A 19881-nucleotide genomic window follows, 5' to 3' on the forward strand; every position below is an offset into this window, starting at 1 on the left:
ATTTTGTCCCATGGTTTTGAAAATCGGATCAGATGGTTGAATCGGTTGATTCGGGAATCAATTTGGTCAAAAATCATTGATTTGGTTAATAACTCTGACTCAAATGGTTAAATCATCAAATCGGACAATATTTTTTACCATTTATTATTTTAAATATTTTTTATTTTTTATTTTTTTAAATCAAAATGAACCGTTCATTCAAACCGTACAATCGGACCATTTGACCCAAAACCGGTTGCCTGACCGGTTCTGTGTCCGGTCCGGTTTCTAAAACTTGCTTTGTCTAAACTTGATTAAACCCAAATGTTGAGTCACACCCATTTTAGAGCTTGTCTATAAAACCCACATATGCCTTCTTTTTCATAGCATCGTCTCTCTCTCTCTCTCCCCCTTTATCTATCTATATCTATTCCAGTATTCTACAGAGAAATGGATAAGAAGGCTAACAGCTCCCAAGTAGCAGAAGTGAGAAAAGGGCCATGGACCATGGAGGAAGACTTGATTCTGATCAATTACATCGCTAACCACGGCGAAGGTGTATGGAACTCGCTAGCGCGATCGGCAGGTAATCTGTTTCCAACAACATCGACGCCCACACACACACATAAATTAATTTAATCGCTGCATGCCCACCACCAAGTTGTGTTATTGCTTTTTATAGGTCTGAAACGCACCGGAAAAAGCTGCCGTCTCCGGTGGCTTAACTACCTGAGGCCTGATGTTCGAAGGGGTAATATTACAGCCGAAGAACAGCTCTTGATCATGGAACTGCACACCAGGTGGGGAAACAGGTGAGCTTCTACGTAGTAAAATTACGTGAACACACAAGTACTTTTTTTTTTTGCAATTTCATCGTCGCTTTTTCCCTTGTTGCTTTTATGTATGAAAGAAGCATGGATATTTGTTTTTTTTTTTAATTTTGTACTACAAACCCACCACTGATATTTTTGTTTAGGCTCAGTCTGGAAAGAATACAAACATATGCACAGTGCAATTGTGCAAAACCGTGTTTACTCTTTCCGAACTGAGCCTTACGTAAAAGACCCATCACTGGTTGGTTTACTTTACTGTTAAGCTTAGCCCTCTTTTATATCGAAAGAAAGCATATGAATTCAGGTCTTTGATCGTATAATTTCGTTTTTCTCAAATTGTTTATGGGTCAGATGCATTTATTTATTTATTTATCTCAAATTCTTATTGATAATTATCGTAAGTGCAAATGTTTGAGCCTTTCTGTTTACTAAATATAGTAATGAAGTACAGGGTAGGCTGAATTAGACTCTTGACGCAGTGTAGCAGGAACACTTTAATTTCCAGTTTCTAGATGCAACCATGGCCATGTGGTGAGAAGGAGCCATGGAAGTAACATCGAATAAGGCTCACTTTTTAAAGTAAAAAAACGTCAGTTCAAATCGTCACATGTTTATTTTCCCGGTTTAAAAGCTTACCACAGTGGAGGTAGACATGAAACAGATGGTGGCTACTGGATAGCCATTCTCGAGAGTCAAGACAATAGAATGGGGATATCCATGGATATATAATCTAGGGTTTTAATTTATCGATGAGAGAATGACCCTATTTACGTACCATGAACCCTGTTACGTTCCTTTCATACCACGTGCTGTATTTTTTTTGGTTTCATGTGCGGTAGGAGTGGCAACGAGTGGAGCTTTTCATGAGTTGTTCGAGCTTGATTTGTGAAAATCTTAACTCGGTTCAGTTTCAGTCGACCTTGAGCTCGAGCTCGAGCCCAACACAATGGCTCGATTATTAAGTGAGCCGAGCTCGAACCTATTAGAGCTCGGCTCGTAAGGCTCGCGAGCCTGCTCGAATATATATATATATAAAATCAAACTATAGAAAATAATATATATAATAAAAATATTATAATTATTAATTATTATAATTCTTAATTTTTTAAATATAAAATAAAAAATATATATATGATTTTTATTTTTATAAAATATTTTTTTTCTAAATATTTTTATAAAATATAAAACGAGCCAAACCGAACCAAGCTCAAACTTATGAACTTTTGACTCGAGCCGAGCTCGAGCTTAAAGTTCCGCTTGAGCTTAAGCCTTGTAGAATAGTCTCAAGCTGAGCTCGAGCCTGGTACTATTCAGCTTGGCTCGGCTTGAATCCACCCTTAATGTGTAGACAGCGATCCCATTCCAACAGCATCCATCTGTGTGGATCCCAGTCTTATAGTGGGTCCAGTTTTATGGTGAAACGTGGGAGTAGACATTATGTTTGAAGAGTGTTGGGGCAGTTTTTTTGTTGGTTGTAGATCCCAACTCGGCTTTAGAAGAGTTTCATTAGGCTGAGTATGGAAGGAGTATAAATGCAAATACGTAAATCTTGTATTATTTTGTTTGTATTTATACTGTATGTATTTACATTTGTACTCTTTCCAAATTTGCAGTTCTGGATCCAGTGGAATATCTGGGCTGATACTGAATTTTCCATGTATTTACTTGAACCAAAGCCTTAAGCTTATTTCATTTGGCTAAATAAAGGTGTACTTGAATAACAATTGAGAGATTTGGATTATGACATATATTTCCAAGTTTGGGCCAAAAATAGGCCCAATTTGAATCAACATAGCTTGGTCTCATTTCCTGCTTAATATAGGGCCAATATGACCAAAACCCATCTCATTGTTCTTAACAATATGAAACAGGTATATTACCCATGATTGGGATGAACCCAATTTAGTTTGATTCTTACATTTTGGCTGGTTAGGATTGGGTTATACTTTGGGATTATTGTTTTAGATCGACAAGAAAAAAATTCTTTTTACATATATGATATTTGTAATATATTGATATATATATATATATATATATATATATATATATATCTTTTTAGAGACTAAAATATTAAAAATGGAGGGTATTTTAGTCATTATAAGCCATTTGAAACACGTGTGAACGCATTACATTCATAGACCACTTCTTACCAAATAAGACCTATTATCACTATTCAGATGTATTATCAACTGCTAACTTAGTGTTGTGCATTGAGTGGGGTTGTCAAAACAAGAGTTTGATATATATCACTTTTAATCTAAAAGCTTAAACCATTAGATTGTTGGGTCAATTCTTGTATATAGGTCTCTTGCATCTCCTTTTCTTTTTTCAATGTGAGAGACTCTTTATTCCATATACTAACACATGAATCACAACACTTGATATTAGATGTTTTACTGTCACAAATTGTTCTCATTATTGTCAAAGTAGGACTATATTTCAACAATGTCAATCCAAACAACAATTTCGTTTACTTTAAATTAATTGCTTAATATAAAAAAATGTGACAAATAAACATCACGGTGGCATTCCTAAATGACTATTATGATCTTAAGGCTCAGTTTGGAAAGAGTACAAATGCAAATATGTAGAGTGGAAAACCTTATGTTTTGTATTATTTTGTATGCCTTTGCCCCGTACATATTTGCCTTTGTACTCTTTCCAAACTGAGCCTAAGGCTCAATTTGGAATAAGTATGAATACAAATATGTAGAGTGCAAAACCTTGTATTTTGTATTATTTTTTATGTATTTGCACTGTACATATTTGTATTTGTACTCCTTTCAAATTGAGTTTGAAAGGAGTATAAATACAAAGACTTACCAAATAATATAAAATACATAATTTTGCACTCTACATATTTGTATTTGTACCTATTCCAAACTGAGCCTAAATAAGATATATTGGGCTTTCATAATTTACCTCCATCTATTTATAATAATGACTACTTAATAAATTATAATGGGGATTGGGGGCAACCAAGACTAAACACTATACCACTTGATCAAACAAGCTCCAATATCATGTCAATGAACCATTAAACCTAAAAGCTTAAGCTATTTGATTATATCCTTGAACAAGTATTTATTCTATAAACACACACTCTCACATAAAAGCCCATTGGGATTTAAACATGGACAATCACAAACCCACCCATGTCCTGTGTTAGAATTTAATTAATTACAATGGGATGATGAGATTCTGACATTAAACTACATGGTCAAAGAGACTTTGATATCATCTCAAGGAATCATTCAACCTAAAAGCATAAGTTGTTAAATTAGGACCATGAATAAGTTGTTATTCTCTAACAAAGTCATGATATGCACATTAACTCCCCTCTAACTTAAAATGGAATTCAGCTATAAACTCTGGAATGGTTCAAATTTGCAAAACTTTAGTGAATTGAAATTGTTACAAAAAAAAAGCCCATCTCATATTGCTGCTGAAACAAGTTTCTTCTATCAATTTGCTATCTCAATTTTTGTTGGATGTGTCTCTGGTTACCCATTAGCATTGTAGTAGAATCAGGATGGCTCGTTGTATGCTACACCAAGTTAATTTGAACAAATAAGTCCATATATGATATATGTATCCTCGTTAATTTATATACTTTGTAAACCCTCTTACATTTTTGTCATGCAGGTGGTCAAAAATTGCAAAGCATCTTCCGGGCAGAACTGATAATGAAATAAAGAATTATTGGAGGACGAGAATTCAAAAGCACATTAAGCATGCGGAGAGCTCACCCAGCCTGCAGAACTCTGACCTGAACCCAGATCCAAGCTCAAGTCACATGTGTGGTAGCACAAATGGATCAGTTGAATCGTATTCTCCAACAAATATAGGAAACCCCGAACCTCTTTCTGCTCCATTTCCTGCTGAATGCAACGACAACTTCTGGATCATGGACGATCTCTGGGCTATGCAGTTACTCAATAGCGATTAAACGTATAAACTTCTATAATATGATCTCTGTTCATATCTATATTCTCTCAGCACTTCCTTTATATATGTTGGTTACTAGTCGTATATGGGTTGTAATACTATAATTAAGACAATATTTGGAGAATCAAATCATAAAAATTCATGGTCCATCCCACTCTGTTTCTCAGTTAACATGAAAGAAGAAAATCAAAGAACATATATAAAATGAAAGCCTCGGAAAGGAATTAAAGGGACGAAAGACCAAAATTGGTTGCCACTCATAGATTAATGCTAGTTTCTTATTTCGTTTTTATAGTATAATGCATGAGTGTGATTATGAGCTTTAGGCTCAGTTTGGAAGGAGTACAAATACAAATATATATAGTACCAATTTAATATAATCTCTGTTCATATCTATATATATATATATATATTAAAGTAATGAAATCAGGCCAAAGTCTCCTAGTGACATGTGGCCTATTTACATTCAGACGCCTGTCATTTCAAAGATTTAAACAAAATGGACACGTGTCAAAATCTGAATAGTGGTAGTTTAAGAATAGAACCCACTAGACATATGTCAAACTCTGATTAGTGGTAGTTCAAGAAAAGAGCCCACTAACATGAAGAGTGGAGCCCACCACCATGTAGAGTTGTGAGAAGTGGAAAGCTCCCATTGATTTCCTAAAAAAAAGAAAGTTGTGCTATTAATTATTGTTAACTAATAAACTAATTAATTAAGTCCAGCTACTAATTACTAATAATAATTACTGTTAAATACATTTAATGAATTAATTACAACTATTAATTACGGTTAACTACTTCTAATTAATTAATTCCAGCTATTAATTACTAATAACAATTACTCACTGATAGGGGTGGCAATTTTCCCCGTCCCCCGACGGGTACCCGGGCTCCTCGACCCGGCCCCGATTAATCTATATATGTAATTATATATATAATATAATATATAATCCTATATATTATTTATAATATTTTATATAATATTTATATTATAATAATATAATATTATATATTATATTATTATTCATTTTTTATTAAAACATAAAAAATACTCGAAGTGTCCAGTCTTCAAGACTTCGACAGAGAGACTGACAGTGAAGAGAGAACTCTGAACCCAGAAGAGCCAAAACCAGTCTTCTTCCATCATCTTCATCATTGACTTTTCAACTGCTATCGCTATCGCCACTTGCCTATTAAACATCAGACATCATTGGACCTCTATCGTCGTCGACCACCAGTCTACCACTTGATGAGGAGGAAGTGGAGGGGAAGTAAGAGAGAAGATCTGAATGGGTTTTTCGGCAAATAATCTCAACAGATCTGAATGGATTTCTCGACGATAATCTGAAGATCTGAATGATAGTGCTATGGGTTTTTGTTGATTCTTTGTTTTTTTTTCCTATCTTCCTTTTTTCCAGTGGAGGAGTTGGTGGCTATTCGTATATTTTAGAGCTCTATGGTGGTTATTCGTATCTTTTGGAGCTCTGTGGTGGCTATTCGTACCTTTTGGAGTCTGTTGATTCTTTGCATTTGCTCTAGCTATTCTAGGGCTAAGAGTTTAGATTTTGTAGTGACCCTCGGGGATTCGAGTCCCCGATGGAGAATTCATCCCCGTCGGGGACGGGGATGGGGGTCAGGGTCAGGGATGGGGAATGTAATCCCTGCCCCAAACCCACCTCGTTACCATTCCTACTCACTGATAATAATTAATTATTACAAATAATTTCTTATAATAATTAGTGCTATTAATTATTTGCTTATAATAATTAATTAGTGATAATATTGCTCATTATTAATTCAAAAAAATAATTTCTTATAATAACTACTACTAATACTTAATTACTGATAATTTATTAATGACAATATTGCTCATTATTAATTCGAAATGGTAATTAATAAATATTTTCATAATGGTAATTAATAATTCGGAAATAATCATTTTATATTTATATTAACTCATATTAATTATTTTGGAAATAAAGATTTAATGGTTTATTATTTATATTATAATTATTATCAGAAATTATAATTCATACATTTATATGAAATAATTAACTATATTATTATAAGTAGTTATAATTAATAATAAATAATTTCATAATGGTAATTAATAATTCAGAAATAATCATTTTATATTTATATTAATTCATATTAATTATTTTGAAAATAAATATTTATTGGTAATTATTTATATAATAATTGTTATCAGAAATTATAATTCATATATTTATATGAAATAATTAATTATATTATTATAAGTAGTTATAATTAATAATATTATATTAATAAATATAATTATATTATTATTATTATCAATAATTATAATTAATTATTACTAATACTAATGATGATAATTATTACATTGGAATGTTAATTAATTAACGATAATTAATAAGTATTTTAATAATGTTAATTATTAATTGGGATATAATCTTTTTATATTAATATAAATTCATATTAATTATTTTATAAATATATAGTTAGTGTTATTTATTTACATTATTATTATTATTACAAGTAATTATAATTAATACTGTTATTATTATGAATGCTACTATTATTATCCAATAAATATTTCATTTAGTGAAAGTTAAATTATAAAACTTTCAATTATTCAATATTGTTAAACTTAAAGAATTATAAAAGAAAATATTATTTTATGAATTAACTAAAAATCGTAATTATAACAAATTAATTAGTTAATGAAAAAAATAATAATAATAACATTAATAATAATAATACTTTAATATTACTGATTTCAAAATCAAAACACACATAATAAGAATATATTATTAGTTAATAATAATAATAATAATAATAATAATAATAATAATAATAATATATTTATTATTATTATTGATTTCACAATGATTAATATATTATTAATCTATTAATAATGCTGATTATTATTAAAGATTTTAATAGAAAAATTTAATTACTTATAATTATTTGTTGAAATTACCCATTTTAATTCAGACAATTATTAATTATTAATTTCTTAAAATTATTATTTGCAGAATAATTTTAATTACTCTTTCATTAATCACCTTATTTTTGAGTAATTGGTTTTTTATGTTCAATATATATTTTTTTTTGCAAAAATCCAAATAACTTTTCATTTGCAATGCTAACCAACTTATTTTTCTCTTATTCAGTTTTCCAATAGATAAAAAAAATAAATTAATGATATTTACCTATTTTTACCAAATTATGTATTTATCAAGTTGCTGTCATTGATGATGAGTCAACTTTTTGAAAGAGAGGTGTACTTACTACTAAGAATAATTAATGACTTCTAATTAATTAATTTCAGCTATTAATTACTAATAACAATAACTCATTGATAATAATTAATTACTGATAATAATTTCTTATAATAATTACTACTAATACTTAACCACTGATATTAACTAATTACTGATAATATTTCTCATTATTAATTCGGAATGACAATTAATAACGATTTTCATAATGGTAATTAATAATTCAGAAATAATAATTTTATATTTATATTAACTCATATTAATTATTTTGAAAATAAATATTGAATGTCAATTATTTATTTTAGTACTATTATCATTATAATTCATACATTTACATGAAATAATTAATTATATTATTATCAGTAATTATAATTAATACTTATGTTAATTAATATAATCATATCATTATTATCATCAATAATTATAATTAATTATTACTAATAATAATGATTTCTGATAAAAATTAATTATTGATTATAATACTTACTGATAATTAATTCTTAAATTATAATAATAATAATTTTTACATTGGAATGTTAATTAATTAATGATAATTACTAAGTATTTTAATAATTTTAATTATTAATTGGCATATAATAATTTTATATTTATATTAATTCATATTAATGTTCTTATAAATATATAATTAGTGTTAATTATTTACGTTAGTATTATTATAAGCAATTATAATTAATACTATTATTATTCTCCAATAAATATTTCATTTAGTAAAGGTTAAATTATAAAATTTCAATTATTCATTATTGTTAAATTAAAAGAATTATAAAAGCAATTATTATTTCAGGAATTAACTAAAAATCGTAATTATAACAAATTAATTAAATTATAATAATAATAATAATAATAATTTAATATTATTGATTTCGAAATCAATACACACATAATAAGAATATATTATTAGTCAATAATAGTACTGATTTCATAATTATTAATATATTATTAATCTATATTACTCAATAAAGACGTGGAATAAAAAATATTCAAATTACCACTAAATGAATGAACTAAAAATCTATGAGTATTCTAATTGACTTGAATTTGACGCATTAACATGCCCAAAATTATAATTTCAACCTACATTTTCTAGTTCTATCTCTCAATTACCATAATTCAAACATACCATTAGGTTATGTACAAGTTTCTCTATCTTTTCCTAAAGATAAATTCTCGCCAGTCTACGTGCGTTGTGGGGGGGTTAGACTTAAAATCTATAACCATGATCAACCAAAAGAAGTGTTGCCACCTAACTTGGAGGTGACTTCCATACTTAGAATGGCCTCATTATTCTCCTTTCTTTCATGTATCCTCTATTGGATGGGTTTCGGAGTCCTAATTATATAATCAGTTGATTGTAGCCATACATGATGATGATTTGATTGTATTCATATATTTTTCATCTCTTACTTTAGAGGATGGATGCATCTATAAATATTGTTGGGCATGGATTGTTTTTCTTAGCAGCTCTTGGAATGATTTTCTTCCTTCTTTGCCTCTTTGAATGGATATCATAAATGCTTTTTATCGATTCATATGTCCCTAAATATTAAGCAGTATTGGTGATATTGTTGTAAACATCTATCTAAGTTTACTATTTTATAAATAGATTAATAATTTCAAAGTTATTGATACTTTTTTGGGGGTGGGTTGCTCAACAGGACATTGAATTTTTAGTGTAAAATAGTAAATTTAAAATTAAATGATACTGTAGTTGCCCCTTAGTATGGGGTCTCTTAAATCAAATAAAGAGCCTACCCTAAATGTCTATTATAAATAATTAAAAAAATGAAATAATTCAGATTAAATCAAATAATTACTTACTCAAAATTACAGAATTAAGTAAATAATAATAACAATCAATTATTTATAGAAATAATTAATAATAATAACAATCATCGAGTACTTATTTAAGTAAGTAATAAAAAATGAAATAACAATCATGAGTTATCATTAATGTTTATTCAAAGCATGCCCCATAATAATTACTAAGAATCGATATTTATTAATAGTCATTAAAATTGTTAAGCCAAATCATTAATGTTTGTTCTTAAATGGAAAATATGGATTAACAAATCTATTATATAAAAATTATACTCGGTTGGAAAAAAATTAAATAAATATTTAAATAGTTACAAATTTAGTTAATATTATTACTAAATAACAAAAATTTTAAATTAAATACTAAAATAAATTAATAATAATAATAATAATGGTGAAATTAAAGTAATAAACATTTCAAGTTGAATTTAATGACCCGTAGACTGTATATGTGTCTTAAAAATGACAGTTTATAAACAGTAATAAAAAATAGTAATAAAAATTATTAATATTTATATATATATATGATTAACTTTCCTGTACTTAGTACGGGGTCATTCAATAGTACATATAAAATAATATAAAGTTTAAAGTTTTGCATTCTACATATTTATATTTACACTCTTTCCAAACGGAGCCTTCAACTTACTTTCGAAAAAGTATAAATGTAAATATCTAAAGTGCAAAACCTATATATTTATTTGTTGGTCAACCTGCTTTTGCTATCAACAGTGAAGGAATTCCATGCATTGTAGTCTTTAATTTACACTGATTCCCGGACACTGCCTCCTCCCAAATCCGAATAAGTGGAACAGCTTCTACTTTTATGGTTATGGGTGGAGACGATTTGCCAAATACCTACTTATTTCCAAAATTTTGAAGGGAACTCATTCACTCACTCCAGTCACTGATGATGGGACTTCTGCTTAACTGTAACCCACATTTGCAATTGTAGCCCTGCGCATGAAACAGCTAAATCAAGGCCATTGATTTGTTGCCATTGCCCAATGGCTTTTTGATTGGATTATTGCAGTACGTCTAAGGCCAAGATTTTGAATTGGGATCTGCTACTCACAACCACATCGCATCGTGTATCAAAAACATCTTTCATGAAAAATAACAAATCAGAATGGGAGATATTCCTGACGCATAATTAGAATATGCTGTAAGGTTTTAAAACGTGTACTCAAAAATCAGCTATTCCCACTGGAATAGAATTGTCCTAGTCCTACAAGGGTGAATCATGGCCCTCGATGTATAATTGATTGGGCTCAACCTTGAACTGGGGTAAGGTGGGACCACAATAATGCATGAAAGGCCATGATTTCACCCTTCTTCTGTACTTTGGTTACGTTTTTGAGTACGACATGTCAACTCATTCCGTCCTCTATTTGTCTATTTGGTTAAAAGAATATTGAGGTCGATTATTATTTTAACCCACACCAGTGGACGTATCATACCCAAAAGTTATCCCCCAGTAGGAGTTCACATCAGACCCCACAGCACATCCCAATAAATGTTTCCAAATCTGCCTCAACAGCTAAAACAGCCTTGAATCATGGTTTTCAAAACTGGACAGGATTGGGCGGTTGGACCGGAAAAATTGGGAATCGATTAGGTGATCAGTTTTATTTTTCTCAAAAACCGAATTTTCCCTCAAAATCATTGATTTTGGTCAGTGAACCGTAGAATCGAGTAATTAACCATTTGAATCGTTCGAACAGTTTTGATCAATTTTTATTTTTTTTTTAATTTTTTGAATTTTTTTTATTTTCTTGTCAGAACAGGCCGAGCATTTAATTCAAACGATTGGACTGTTTGATCCGATAACCAGACCCCTGACCAATTCAGTCACCGGGTCGATTTTAAAAACCATGCCTTGAATCTCCTGCACTGGCCGGTCTGCATAATATATTATATACTGAACTTCCTAAAGAGTCTGATGTCCTCCCAACAAAAAAAAAAAAAAATGTATTCCAACGTGTGCATCTCCACATCTCATACATGGTGGTGGGTCTCTGTCTTACGGTGGGATCATGTTGGAACCATTTTTTATTAAGAGATCCCAATTCTTTCCAAGCATGCATTCATACATCGGCAAAGCAAGTCTTGCTCATCATGTACGAGCAATTTTAATGGACGTCTAATGCCCTTTTATACAAGGCTGAAAAATACACAAAAAAAGTAGAACAGTTTGACTGGACCCGTCCAGTTTGAAAAGAGTATATACATACAAATATAAATATGTACAATATAAATACATAATAAGGTTTTATACTGTATATATTTACATTTGTATTTGTACTCCTTCCTAACTGAATCTGAGCACTGCCCGAGCCAATTTTACCTGAGCCAAGTTAAAAAAAAAGGGTTCTTTAACTTGAAAATTTTCCACCCATCAGAGATTTCCAGTTATTTTGGCCGTTGTTTACTTTGATTAAATAATGTATGCGAGTCCAGACCCTCTACCTACACCTACCCACATGAGATCAAGTAACACATGGGAAACATTTCATGCTTTTACATGTAAAATTCAACATTTTACACTCTACGTATTTGTACTCCTTTCTTAGTTTGGGAAGTGTATAAATACAAATATATTAACTACAAGGTTTTGAACTTTACATATTTGCATTTGTACCTCTTCTAAATTGGGCCTTAGGCTCAATTTGGAAGGAGTACAAATACAAATATGTAGAATGCAAATACACATAAAATAATACAAAATATAAGGTTTTGCACTTGATGCTACTCAATCCAAGGTGGTGCATGAACTGAGGAGAGTAATAAGATAGTCCTTGCTGGTAGGGTGAGGTTGAGCTACAAGGATGATGCCACACTTCAAGACCTGCGATCAAGAGAAGAGAAGTCAGAGACCCAAGGAGTTATCCTTGGGTAAGTACTATGATGCTCAAGTCAGTAGGAGGTGATGGATGGCCGAACCGAGCTATAGGGATATTGGTCCAAGCAGAATAGCAGTATAGGTCTCAGAAATTGGATCACTTACCCTGAGCATGGAGTGCATTTTTATAGCCAAAGACCCGTTGGGCTTTCAGGGTTGTCGAGATGAGGTTAGCAACCAATGTATTCAGGATTGAGTCTCGTTCTCCAATGGAATCATCATATTCCTCTTTATCCGTAGTTGTGCTCATCCTTGTGACGTGTAGCTGACATGGCTAAAAGGATAAGATGGGGGTCACAATAATAGCATAGCTCGGTCGAACTAGGCCAACGTGGCCGAACGATGACTAAGCAGCCACACGTCTCTTAGGACCAGCTCAACCATGACTCGAACAACACTCTATATATTTGCATCTGTACTCCTTCCAAATTAAGCCTTAGGCTCAGTTTGGAAGAAATACAAATACAAATTTATAAAGTGCAAAAGTATGTATTTGGTATTATTTTGTATGAATTTATACTATATATTTATATTTTTACTCTTTCCAAACTGAACCTTAGGCATTATTATTTAAAATGAATCCTCATCAACACACGTGGGTGGTTTTTGATAAAACTTAATCTCATACCTGCATGGCAGAAAAGTCTCTTTTTACAGATTTGACAGCTAAAAACAAGAAAGTTGCTTTATTGCCTTTTAGATGTTCCGTCTATAGAAGGGCACTTTAATCGTTATGAGCTATTTGAAACATGTCTAAATTCGTTGCACTGAGGACCACTTCTTACGATGTTAGGCCTATTATCACTTTTTCAGAATCAGGGTTTATTCCTCACTCGGATCTCACAGTACATCCCACAACGTTTTTGCTCATGAATAACAATATACAAGTATGAAAGATATTTTCAATATACAGCTGCAGGAAAGTGTTGTGACGGTGACGTTGACAATGGGACGAAGAACCCACTTTGAGGAGCAGATCCATACTCCACTTTTCAATGAATGATTTGAATGGCAATATATACAAACAAGTCCAACCTCTTAAAAGCAATTCTTGGGGTTTCACAATTTACCAAGCTCTGAAAAGGATATCATGAGATATTTATTCTGCAAAAGCATTAGTAAATTGGAATTTGTAAAAACTTATAAAGTTTGATCATATACAGGTAGATAGATATAGAGAGAGTTTATTTGGGATAAAATCATCAAATTGTGATCTCACTGTTTCTCAATTAACGTGAAGAAGAAAAGCAAAGAACATAAGATGAAAGAGTAAGAAAGCAAAGGGTTGAAACAGTAATTTGATAGAAATTGACATAAGTAAGCTGATTCAGTGCTTTATTAATTAAAGCTCATTTCCCATGTATAGTATAATACAGGTTTGCTTTATAAAGAGCTACTTTTGTCTATTAATGAGTTTTAATATATGTAATTTGTTGGTGAACCTTCTTTTAATTTGCTAGCTATCAGGAGCGAATAAGGAATTTCAAGCATCGGTACGTAGTCTGTTACACTGATTAACAGCTTGTACTTGTATGGGTGAGATGATGTGCCAAATACCTACTTGTTTCCAAAGTTTTTAAAGGAACTCACCTCCGGTTACTGTCAAGATGGTGATGGGTGCTTCCGTTTAACAGTTTGAGCTCTTTTTCCGCAGAGAGAATGAAACAAAGTTCTAAAACGTGCATGAAAGAGAAATGAGAAAATGGGCTACATAACAAAGCAACTTTAATTTCATTCCATTAAGAGTTGTATTAGTAATAATCATTGTTTTCGAATCACCATTCAGTAATCGTTCAGGTAATTGGTTCTGTTTATCCCAAAACTGATCACAGGCCAATGAGTCAATGATTCATTGACCTGGGCGATTGAATTGTTGATTTATTCAATAGTTTTTTATCTTTTTTATTTTTTATTAAAATGGGTCATCTATTTAAACAGAACAGTCGAACCATCAACCCAGAAACCAGTGCTCAGAACGGCTCCGATTCCAATTCTGAATCAGTTTTTAAAACCTTGACAATAACTAATAACATGTGTTAATTTTCATGGACAAATTAGCATTTGCTGCAGTCAAAGTGAACCTCTCAACAAAAGATATTTTGGCAAAAGCCTATGAAGGAGGAAGGAAGGATGCACTATTGTTTCGTACACGACCATTGCAAACAGAGAGTGGGACGGGAGCCTAACTCTGGAATCCCGTGGACCCAAATGCCCATGTGCAGCGGAACATGCAGTCACATGATGCATGACTATTGTTGTTGTTTTATAACTGCTACCATTGGCTTCCTGCTTTTGCTATTACTGTGCTTTTCTCAGCAATAAAAAGGGAGATTTGACATGGGCAGTTAAGGTTGCCCAAGTCAGACGAAAGGTACTCCGACCATGGGTCTTTTGTCTTTTGTTTTAACCACGGAAAACCCTTTGCAATGGGACAAATTGCCATCTCCAAAATAAGATATTTCCACATGATCGGTCGGAAATAAATAAGGCCACGAGTTCGAAATATGCATGATGGTACAAAATGTGGTGTATATATATAGAGAGAGAGAGAAGAGGTAAGAATTAGGGCTTAATTAAGTATTTGATAGATGATTAGTTGTATACCAAAAAGCACCTGATATTTCTCACAAACATGTATTAGGGAAAGTTTAAAAAAAAGGGAGAATAACAGTTCAGCCCAATGTCAGAATTTTTAAACCCAAAGTACAGTTGGGGTGGGTGCCAATTCAGAATTTATGGCAATTCACACGTGGGCATTAGTGTGTAAAGTGGGGATTTTTGACATTTTGAATGTTTATAGTTCTGCAGTAGAAATCAAAAATCTGCATTGGGTTTGTCCATTCTTTTTTATAAAAATAAATAAATAAATCATTTTGATCAATTGGGAGCAAGATTTTTTTCTCCAACCATGAAGTGGCCATCATCTGTAATCCAAAGCACAGTTGGGAAGCTTCAAATGAAGTTTTCTGGTTTTTCTGCATGATACCTCTAAATGCGCTTTTAAAAGCCCAGTAAATTGAACCACTTATCAAATGGTTTTTGCCTTTAAAGATAAAACCCCAAAAACTCAATATTTCTTTTGGTCATTTAGATTATTAGAAATTTTTTCTAATAAACTTGGCAAACAATACCTAAATTAAGATGAGATTAATGATGATTACTTTGGGCTTGGGATTGGAAAAGCTTCCCACTTCAGCTATTTGGGGTTATACGGGTATAATATGCTTGCTTTGCTGCCAATGGACAAAAGGTTGGAACCGCATTTTGATCATACAATTCCTGCCACAAATTTATACCTGAAATGACATGTGCAAGCATACTCTACATGAGTGGATGGTTGTTCTTACATGGTGATATGACCCAATTAATTAAAGAAGTGACGTCCCTTTATCCAAATAATGAAGTGATGAAACCTTTCATATTCTTAGGAGCTTTCATACCTTTAATTACAACTTTGAATTATACTATACATATGCATTCTCTTCTCTCTCAGTAGTTACTGCAATCCCCGCGTATACAATGTCCTGCTTTCTGCTACCCAAAAGAGTGTGTGATGAAATAAAAAAAGTCCAAAGGAAATTCTGGTGGTGTAATGGGTAAAGGAAAGAGGGACACTCAGTAGATTACGTGAACAAATATTAGTAAAACTAAAATAATTGGGGCTTAGGGTTCAGGGATCCAGATAACTTCAATTTGGCCTTGTTAGTAAAACAGGCATGGAGAAGAAAATAACTTGTGGGTACAAATTATAAGAGGAAAGCACCTAAAAGACAAGAACTTCCTCAGTGCAAAATCATCTCTGAAGGGGTCCTAGTGATGGAGAAGTTTAATAGCAGGAAGAGATATTCTAAAATAAGGGGCTTGTTGGGCTGTAAACTCTACGACAAAGATACAAGTTTGGGAGGATCCTTCGCTTCAAAAGATTCAAGGATTTCAAATCATGAACCCAAAGCCTCAAAACAATAGTTGTATCTGGGTTAAGGATTTAATGACAACTCCCACTTCGAAGTGGAATGAAAATTTGATTAGAAGTCTCTTCGAGGATCCAATAGCAGAGAATATTCTAAAAATTTCACTAGCCTTTGGAAATTGGGAGGATAAATTAATTTGGACTAAATCCGTAAATGGGTCCATTTCGGTTAAATCTGCTTATTTTTGTGTGAAGGAAATGGTGGAGGAGAATCAAAGATATCCTGAAAATAGGTAGATGGAAACTTGTTGGGAGGGAAGAAATTAATGAAGGGTGATTTGGCCCGACCTAGCGAAAAGGGGGCACGTGGACGTGACCTAATTAAGGTATGACAGTTCAGCCTGCCAAGCCTAGTTCACAACATTTGGAATTCGGGTATTCAGTCACCTCGGCATCGAGGCACCTCAACATCCAATCCAGTTCGAAACTAAAGAATCGAAGTATCAGCTCGAAGCTAACAACCTGAATCGCCACGTAACCGACTCCAAAGGTGTCTCCAATGGATCTCAAGTTACTCGAGATCATGATGAGCCAACAGATTCTAACTTTTCCAAGATCACGATGAGGACTCATCTTGGCTCCGCTAGAGTCAGAAGTAAAACGATAAGCCTTATCTACGTATTGCTCCTTCTGAAGCGGAACAGACTCTATCTCCACACCCCGGAGATCCCGGAGCTCTTTCGTGAGACCCACGACTACTCCAGTATATAAAGACGAGAACCCTCAAGGCAAAGGTACACGTGATTACTCTACTCTCTAGCACTCAAGCTCTCAAGCACTCATCTCGCATTTACAGCATACTGACTTAAGCATCGGAGCGACCTCGCCGGGTTAGCCACCCCGGGTTCTCTAATAGATTGTTTTGCAGACCACCGATCCAGATTGCCGTCCACCTGGAGTCTAGATCATCCTCCAGCTAGGAGTAGTCAGATTGCGCACCATCAATTGGCGTCATCTGTGGGAAAACAATCAAAAGGTCATTCCTACCTCTTTGCAATTTCAACTTCAATGGCATCTTCCAACCACACCGGGAAAAGCGTCGAGTTGAACATCACCGGGGGGCAAGCCCAGCAGCCAACATTTTCTCAAGCTCCTACGGTGTGCATCGGACAGTTCACCATTCCGCTCACAGGGTTTGGAGTCCCATCATTAACTGCATTACCAAGCACCACACAGGTGAGCGCCCCACTTCCCCCGGTGGTAGGCGTAACTTTCTCTAAGCCCTTCGTGGTTCCTCCTGGAGTGGGGAGTTCCCAGTTCCATGACCTCGTTCAGTGCGTCCGGGCCATTCGGATCTAGATGCAGCAGGTCCTGCAGTATCAACATTATTACTTCTACCAGCAATATCAACACCAGTTCCCTCCACTGCAGCCAAACCAACAACCGGTTCCACCTGGCACCCAGGGCCCCATCACAGTTAGAACCTGAATCGCCTTGGAGTTAACTAGAACATCAACCAATACCCTCATCGGGGCGAAGAGACCTCACAAGCACTGATTCCTCTCAGGAGTCAGGTCTCACCCCGAGGGAGGAGAGACGGTCAACACACTCCACCGGCCTCGCAAAGAAATCTCAGAAATAGGTCTGGGGATAGTCAACTGAATCCGCCTCGGCACTCACAGCAAGAGAATGATGGATCGCGAGTAGATAACCAGTTCGGGATTCGAGGTGCGAACTCAAGACAGGACCTCTCTATCCTCCATGATAGTCTGCCCCAGAATCCCTCGAGAAACCAAGATCTACCTCACAACAGGACCGCAACACTAGATCAAACTGAAGCCGGTTGCACCAATGCCGAACCAGTAAGGAAACAGCAGTGGAGACGTCGCAAGACACACCATACCTCGGTCAAGAACAGCCCACTAGCAAAGCCAAGCCAACGAGAAGAACAAACCAAAGGGAAGAAAGAAGCGAGCTCGATAGCTACAAAGACCGCTCCTCCACTACTTTGCAGGTCATCTCCTCTATCTGCCGAGCTCTTGGCGGCCCCGATACCAAAAGACTTCAAGATGCCCCCATTTGACAAGTACAATGGGTCCTTCGATCCTAACGACCATGTGGACTATTTCCAGTCCCAGATGCACCTAGTTGGGGCTGATGAGTCTTGCATGTGTGTAGCCTTCTCTACTACCTTTAAAGGGGTAGTTCGAACCTAGTATCGAAACCTCGCGTCGGGATCGATCAAAAGCTAGTCACAGTTCGTTGACTTGTTCACTGCACATTTCATCACCAGCAAAAAAGTGTCCGAAGTCCCAAGAAAGCCTTCTCAATGTGGTTTAGAGGGAAGGAAAATCGATCAAGAGCTACACCAAATGCTTCATTGACACCTGCCTGCAGATACCGGATCTCAACTCGGTAGTGAGGCTCACTGTAGCCAAGAAGGGAATTACCCATAGAGAGTTCAAATGGCATGTTGTAGTAAACAAACCGAAGGACATTACCGAGTTCCTAAAGCTCGCAAATCAGTTCATTGGCACCGAGGAGGTTTCTGGTTGTAGCAGTAGACTACTTTACAAAGTGGGTGGAAGCCGAACCTCTGGTAACGATCATAGCCCACAACATACAGAATTTCTTTTCTGGAAAATTATAGTATGTCGCTTCGGGCTACCTCAGGTACTTATCTCTGACAATGGGAAGCATTTCGAAGATATCAAGTTTCAAAACTGTTGTGCCAAAATGGGAATCCAACAAAATTTCACCTTGGTGACACACCCACAAGCGAAGGGGCAAGCAGAAGTCACTAACGGGGCAAGCAGAAGTCACAAACACCCAGGTCAGAACCACTCAAAGCTCGCTTAGCTCGAGCCAAGGGGTTGTGGGTGGACGAACTGCCTAGCGTCCTTTGGGCCTGCCGAACTACCATTAAGACCGCCACAGGTGAAACCTCTTTCAACCTCACTTACGGCACAGAAGCAGTGATCCCAACGGAAATCGAGGTGCCCACACTACGGTTGGAGGCTTACGACAAGGAGACGAACGATGACAAGATCCGTACCAACCTAGATCTGGTAGAAGAAGTACGAGACCTGGCTTACATCCGAACCACAACTTACCAACAAAGAGTAGCTTGGTACTATAACACCCGGGTCAGAAAATGACACTTCCGCATCGGCGACTTAGTTCTTCGGAAGGTTATGGTACCTGAGC

At 34.2% G+C, this 19881-nt stretch overlaps 1 protein-coding gene and 1 long non-coding RNA gene across 3 annotated transcripts; one reads left to right on the plus strand and one right to left on the minus strand.

The window, feature by feature from the left end:
- Positions 1-314: 314 nt before the first annotated feature.
- On the plus strand, positions 315-4907 carry LOC148792009 (MYB-like transcription factor EOBII). 2 transcript variants are annotated; one of them, XM_088903197.1, is made up of 3 exons: positions 315-565; positions 662-779; positions 4458-4907. In XM_088903197.1, the coding sequence occupies exons 1-3, from the start codon at positions 430-432 to the stop codon at positions 4759-4761; spliced, it is 558 nt and encodes a 185-aa protein (XP_088759323.1). In that variant the 5' UTR covers positions 315-429; the 3' UTR covers positions 4762-4907. The 2 variants fall into 2 exon arrangements, with proteins under 2 accessions (XP_088759323.1, XP_088759322.1); XM_088903196.1 differs by having other exon boundaries at positions 345-565; positions 662-791.
- Positions 4908-12401: 7494 nt separating this feature from the next.
- On the minus strand, positions 12402-13216 carry LOC148792010 (uncharacterized). The gene is made up of 2 exons (XR_016085178.1): positions 12870-13216; positions 12402-12710 (listed from the first exon to the last, which is right to left on the minus strand). It is a non-coding gene; the product is annotated as an uncharacterized LOC148792010 (long non-coding RNA).
- Between the last annotated feature and the right edge of the window lie 6665 nt (positions 13217-19881).

This window comes from Nelumbo nucifera, chromosome 4 (assembly GCF_055504915.1).
Source record: "Nelumbo nucifera cultivar China Antique chromosome 4, China Antique-T2T, whole genome shotgun sequence".
Classification (NCBI taxonomy): Eukaryota; Viridiplantae; Streptophyta; class Magnoliopsida; order Proteales; family Nelumbonaceae; genus Nelumbo; species Nelumbo nucifera.

What these genes read in the sequence shown, in the direction of transcription:
- LOC148792009 (XM_088903196.1), top strand. Translation starts at nt 430, where the DNA reads ATGGATAAGAAGGCTAACAGCTCCCAAGTAGCAGAAGTGAGAAAAGGG. An exon ending in CTCGCTAGCGCGATCGGCAG is followed by an intron (nt 566 to 661) that starts GTAATCTGTTTC and finishes TGCTTTTTATAG; the next exon opens with GTCTGAAACGCACCGGAAAA. An exon ending in CACACCAGGTGGGGAAACAG is followed by an intron (nt 792 to 4,457) that starts GTGAGCTTCTAC and finishes TTTGTCATGCAG; the next exon opens with GTGGTCAAAAATTGCAAAGC.